Raw genomic sequence first — 6,481 nt, forward strand, 5'->3', positions numbered from 1 at the left:
ATTTTGGCATATGACGATATTGTATTTTGGTTCCGCACGAGATTATATTCTGGCTTCTGATGAGATTACTATGGCTTGCTAGGAGATTATTTTGAACAAATCTGGTTGACAAAAAATCCCATTGAGTTAATGATTAATAAGATAGCAATTTGTGTCTTAGCAGGTTAGAAACAACGTGCTTAACACAAGTATCAAACATTAATACAACTCGTTTAACTACTTTAATGTCATGATTATAAGACAGTTATAAGTTTCATGTACCAATAAAAGAAAATGATAAAGTCTAGCCTACTAATTTCAATTATTTAAGAAAAATAAAAAAAACACATATCGTATTTTTTTGATTAACAAGTCTTATCGTGTCATAAATATGTATCCAATTGTCCGCTCTATAAAAAGTCAATGGGTTTTAGCATAATAACACATTAAGAAAAGATTGACCAGATGAGCATTCACTTGATGTCGATTGGTTGAATAGACATTTTCATCATTATTTCTAATTTAAATGGTTTTGAACTATTTGGCTATGAAGTAATTACCAGTCCTTATGTCATCTATATATATAGAACAAATTCATGCTATAAGGAATACACCTAAAAAATGGAATTTGTTTACATTATCGTCTCCTTCACATTACTTGTTGTTTCATATCTCTTCACAACCCACTTCTGTTGGAAAATCTCCAATCTACCTCCTACCATCTTCCCAGCCCTACCCATAATCGGCCACCTCTACCTTTTAAAGCCCCCGATTTATCGAACCTTCGCCAAGATATCCGCAAAACATGGCCCGATCGTCCTTCTACAGTTCGGCTCACGCCGTGTACTCTTGGTCTCATCCCCTTCCATTGCTGAAGAATGCTTTACTAAGAATAATGACATAGTCTTTGCCAACCGGCCTTATATGCTCTTAGGCAAGATCCTCGGCAACAACTTCACGAGCCTCGCTTGGGCTCCCTACGGTCATCATTGGCGCAACCTTCATCGCATCGCATCAACTGAGATTCTATCTACTCACCGGCTCAATGAGTTCCACGACATTCGGGCCAATGAAGGCATGCTCCTTGTCCGTAAACTGGTGTCGACTTCTTCACCGGTTAATATGAAGACTATGTTTTATGAGTTTACACTTAATGTAATGGTGAGAATGATATCTGGGAAGCGCTACTTCGGAGGAGATATTCTTGATGTGAAGGAAGAAGGGGAAAGATTTAGGAAGATACTGGACGAGATGTTTTTGCTAGCGGGTGCTTCCAATTTGGGCGATTACTTGCCGGTTTTGAGTTGGTTTGGAGTGAAGGGATTGGAGAAGAAGCTAACCTTGTTGCAGGAAAAGAAAGAAGTGTTTTTCCAAGGATTGATAGAGCAGCTTAGAGAAAAGAACTTGAATGAAGAAAAAAATAAGAAGAAGACCATGATTGAAGTGTTATTATCACTACAAGAATCAGAGCCTGAGTACTACACTGATAAAATGATCAGAAGCTTTATGATGGTAAGATTAATTCCCCTTTATGTCCTAATTAGATAATGATGATCACCTAATAAAATGGTACGTTGAAAAATGAAGAGGTATGCACCCGCCTTAACATCGAGCGGGGCGGGTCAACCCACAAGATATACACAAGAGGCTTGAAATCAGGATGTCATGAAGACACAAAGCCAAAACCTATGCGCAAGCACATGAAACATCTGCGCGTGACGCATATCACATATGCGCAAGCGCATGAAACATCTGTGAGAATAAAGAGAAGACCTTGCGCATCCCCGGGATAGGCGCATAAAGGCCGCGCGTAAGCGACACACAACAAATGAGACAATAGTCTAATCCAAATCAGGATAAGGACAACCATGATTGTACTCATCAGGCAACCTTCCAGAATGTATCTTTTAAGGAATAAAGAATGTGCTGATGTTGACAACTGCCAATGAAGGGTGGACAACTCAGCAAAGCCCATGTGCCACCACGTGATGGCACATGGGTCAGGTGAAATACCTTGGTCAGAGAATAATCAATGAAAAAGCACCAGGTGTCCTAAGTACACGTGGCGCGAAGCAATAGGAGGAGGCCAAAAAGGCCCTAATTGGGTCTGAGCCCAATCATTGGAAACCCTAATACTATAAATACCACACCACCTCAACAGTGCAACAGAGAGCAAGAAAATATATTCTAAGTCCTTTACTCATTTTTACATCCTGATTATCTTCTCCTACAATACCTGATTCTCACACCGGAGGGTTACCCCAAAGAGGACCCCTCTGTCCCTTTCTGAGGGGTAAGCTCACGGTGCTGTTCGTTTTGTAGGTGGAAGAACTCGCATCTCGGAAAACCATCGGTGATATAGCACACTCGTACCCGAGGAACGTTGATCGTATACAAGTAAGTCGATACACGTTTCTTCAAAAAACATTTAGTAAATCCATCTCTTCCATCCTGGTCAAGCAGGTCTTGTGACCAGCCCGTGAAACTGTTTAACATGTAACATGTTTACAACTTAATTTTTGACCGTAAATTCGTATGGCTTGTTTGGATAAATGAGTTAAACCGCTGTGTTCATCGATTAAGTCTACACACACACACACACACATATATAGTTGACTTCTTTTGAGAACCACTTTGAGTTTTAAGAACTCGAAGAGTTCAGCGTAACAATTTTTTTTCTGAATTTTTGTTACATATATGTAATATGTATGTTACATACACTAAATCGACTTTTACATAGTTATAACTAACGTTTACACTAGTGTAATCATCACACATCTTTATTATCTTTCTTTATTCATTTTTTAATCAGATTTAATCTCAGCCACATATTCTATACACATTTAAATGATTGTGTGGTCCTTATTGAGTTCTTAAAAAGTTCTAAAAATATCATTCCCCTATACGTCTCATGTTCTGGTTCAACAGTTCAACCGATCAACACGACATCATATGCTCCTAAATTAATACCAAATGACATCTAAATAAATTGTTGTTGTTGTTGACAGGTTGTATTGGCAGGTGGGACTGATACATCAGCTGGAACCATGGAATGGGGCATGTCCCTTTTGCTAAACCACCCACACGTTCTAAAGAAGGCACAATGTGAAATCGATCGAGTCATCGGCTACAACTCTATGGTAGAAGAGTCAGACATAGCAAAATTACCTTACCTTCGTTGCATCATAGACGAGACACTCTGGTTGTATCCTGCAGGCCCGTTACTAATCCCCCACGAGTCTTCCGAGGACTGTGTAATCGCAGGCTATAACATTCCTCGTGGGACAATGCTGCTTGTCAATCAATGGGCCATACATCATGACCCGCAACTGTGGAACGAGCCTGAGAGGTTCCACCCAGAAAGATTTGAAGGGCTAGAAGGGACCCGAGATGGGTTTAAGTTGATGCCATTTGGGTCCGGGAGGAGGAGTTGTCCTGGCGAAGGGTTAGCAATTCGAATGCTTGGAATGACTTTAGGGTTGATTATCCATTGCTTTGATTGGGAACGAATGAGTGAAGATGCGGTTGACATGACCGAGGGTCCTGAGCTTACCATGCCTAAAGTTGCACCGTTGATTGCCAAGTGCAAACCACGGGTAGAGATGATGAATCTACTGTCTGATCTGTGAGCCGAGCTAGTTATGTGTTATTTTAAATACATTTTACGTGGATTTTGGTTCTGGCAATAAAACATAATAAAAAGATCTTATGCTTAGTTCCTGGTAGTATGTAAAAAAATGGGATACCAACTACGCGGCATGCCTAGTTGTGAAGTTTGGAAATGTCAACACCAAACAGGTGGAGTACGTGATTCAATATATATACCTAGCTAGACAATAATGAAATATAGCAAACTACAGAATTTACACACACACATACATATAGCTATACTAGTCAGAGATCGTGTATTACACGGGTAATTAATAAAAATTTTAAATTTTAACCATTTAGTGAAATGCAGTCAACAATGATCATATATTGTTAATACAATTGCAATTTACAATAAAATTACATAACTAAGATTATACAAATATGTTGCAAATAAGTAAAGGCTTCCTTGTACACTACTTTTGTGATTCTATTGGTCGGTTTACATTGTTTATCAAAAATCAAAATCTCTAGTTAATGCTTGCTTGTAAATATTGATAAAGTAACATATATGTCTACTTATAACTCTTCCGTGTGACAATTAAGGTTCTTCAAGTGCATACCAACCCTATATAAATGATAATGTATCCATGAAACTAACAAAAAAACATAGTTATGCACATAAAATATCATACATTTTAATCAGTTAATATGCTATCATTTGAGATCATTTGCTCATGTTTTATCCAAAGAAAACATGATTATCCCAAAAACCAGATAACCTGAACTTTAATGATATAATCATCGTTAGAATCTTTAGAATTGAAAATTGATTAATACACACATCGAATACACATTAGTACGTATGTTTAATATAACATTAATGCACATGTGCACTACATCGATTTTTTTTACATATAATACAACACTACTGCACATATAAAATACACAAATATTGAATATATGCAATTAGACACCAATGAACATAAAAATACATCGTAATACACACGTGTAATACAACAATATCACACCAGAATAAGTATGTGCATTACAACATCGTTTTTTATTTTGTTCCAGTTAAGAGTAACAAAATTTAAGAATAATGGAAAAAACACCGTTGAACGATTCACGAATAGGTCACTGAACGTTATGTTCATTCTTAATATGAAGTACCAACGACGTATCCTTCATAAATGAACACATATAAATGAACGCAAATGAACAAATATAAAACCATTAACTAGATTACTCCTCAAGATAATATTTAATTATTTTCAATTAATACTTAAACGAATATTAATTAACATAAATAAACGGGCATAAATAAACATAAATAAACAAAGATAAACGAACGTTCGCGAATATAAATGAACGAACACAATATGTGTTCATGTTCTTTCGTTTAATTAAACGAACACAAATATTTTTTTTGTAACAACTAGTAATTTTCATTTGTTATATTAAATACCAATACCCGACCAGTTTCTATGATCGGGTAGTTTAATCAATAATACATCTCTATTATTGGGTTATTATTATTGTATTATTATTATTTTCTATCATATATATTTAATTAAACATTATTTCTTTGGTTTAAGTATAATTTCCACCATAAACCTTAGTTTTAACCCATTTTGTATCCAACCGTAAACTTCAGGGACCAGGTTGCAAAGTCTGATTTAAATATTATATTATTAAATCCAAACCCAAACTCGAATCCTTTTACCCGTATTTGATCCAACCTTTGACCCATATGATTTCTTGATCCTTAATCTTCGCATTATACTTGTAATTTATTCTTGCAAATCATTCTATTACCAAAAACGAATTTGCACCGACATTTAACTTAGGAATAAGATCAAAACGATACGGATTAACAATTTTAACCAAACCGTTCTAGCCTATGTCGTATTATATCATTTAGACTTAATGAAAATTCAATTAAACCATGGTACACCTTCTTCTTCACCTCACGAATCAATCCCCCGTAGTTAATTATATTACCGCAACCTGTAGATATGAATTCTTCGTCGTGTTTGAGCCGACGGTGTGTTTAACAATTAAGCCATAAATTCGTCGTTGTTTAAGGAATCCTTGACGGTAAATCATGAAGGGTTTAATTTTCTCACATCATATATTGATCTTGTGTTCATCTAATCAGGTGAGTAATCACTCCCCTATTTTACTTGTTTTCAAATGTTTTGGGGACTTATGCGTACCAACTATCAAATTACACGTTTTATTATATTCTCAAATGCAAACTGTTAATATTTGTGTTGTATATCAATTGAATTACTATTTGCTATTTGTTTATGTGTTTATTTATCGCATTAGGAGGGGTCCATCATGATAGTCATATCATGTCGTAGTGGCCGGCATCCGATCGCATGACAATGGTTTCACCGACAACTCAATTATTCTATCACAGTAACCAACGCTCAATTCGCATGGCAAATGTTTAGCCCACATATCATTATTTTTTTGCAATATTTACATGCTATGGTTTGATTGTTTATACTGATCACGAATAACAGTTTTACGGTTTTCTTATATATATTATTGTTAGTGTCATAACTGGCGATTTTCTCACTCAACCTTGTGTTGATAAACTTATTCTATTTTGTACGCATTTGCAGTTATTAGGTTGGATTGTTTATTAAGATGAAGAACACGTATAGATGACTTTTAGGATTAAAATTTATTCAAGAATTGTTAGATTTGTTTTTTAATGTTCTATGAATTGATTTACTTGTTTGTAACTTGTTATTTAAGTAATTAATTAGATATTGTCACTTTACAATTGCATGATAGTACATTATGAGCTGTGAACAATCAGTTCGGGCCTCGACATTTCCGCCTTAGTTTGGGGTGCGACATTTTTATTCATATTCATCCACTTATTAAATCAACGAAC

The 6,481-nt window shown here is 35.7% G+C and overlaps 1 protein-coding gene across 1 annotated transcript; it reads left to right on the forward strand.

The window, feature by feature from the left end:
- The first annotated feature begins 566 nt into the window (after positions 1-566).
- LOC143577125 (cytochrome P450 81Q32-like) lies at positions 567-3,762 on the forward strand. Its single transcript, XM_077061051.1, has 2 exons — positions 567-1,491; positions 2,988-3,762. Exons 1-2 carry the CDS (start codon positions 601-603, stop codon positions 3,606-3,608), a joined length of 1,512 nt encoding a protein of 503 aa, XP_076917166.1. The 5' UTR covers positions 567-600; the 3' UTR covers positions 3,609-3,762.
- The last annotated feature ends 2,719 nt before the right edge of the window (positions 3,763-6,481 follow it).

Source organism: Bidens hawaiensis, unplaced genomic scaffold (assembly GCF_021521415.1).
Source record: "Bidens hawaiensis isolate Kalapana, Puna unplaced genomic scaffold, B.hawaiensis_p1.1 tig00028465_1, whole genome shotgun sequence".
NCBI classification, from domain to species: Eukaryota; Viridiplantae; Streptophyta; class Magnoliopsida; order Asterales; family Asteraceae; genus Bidens; species Bidens hawaiensis.

What these genes read in the sequence shown, in the direction of transcription:
- LOC143577125 (XM_077061051.1), top strand. Translation starts at nt 601, where the DNA reads ATGGAATTTGTTTACATTATCGTCTCCTTCACATTACTTGTTGTTTCA. An exon ending in TGATCAGAAGCTTTATGATG is followed by an intron (nt 1,492 to 2,987) that starts GTAAGATTAATT and finishes TGTTGTTGACAG; the next exon opens with GTTGTATTGGCAGGTGGGAC.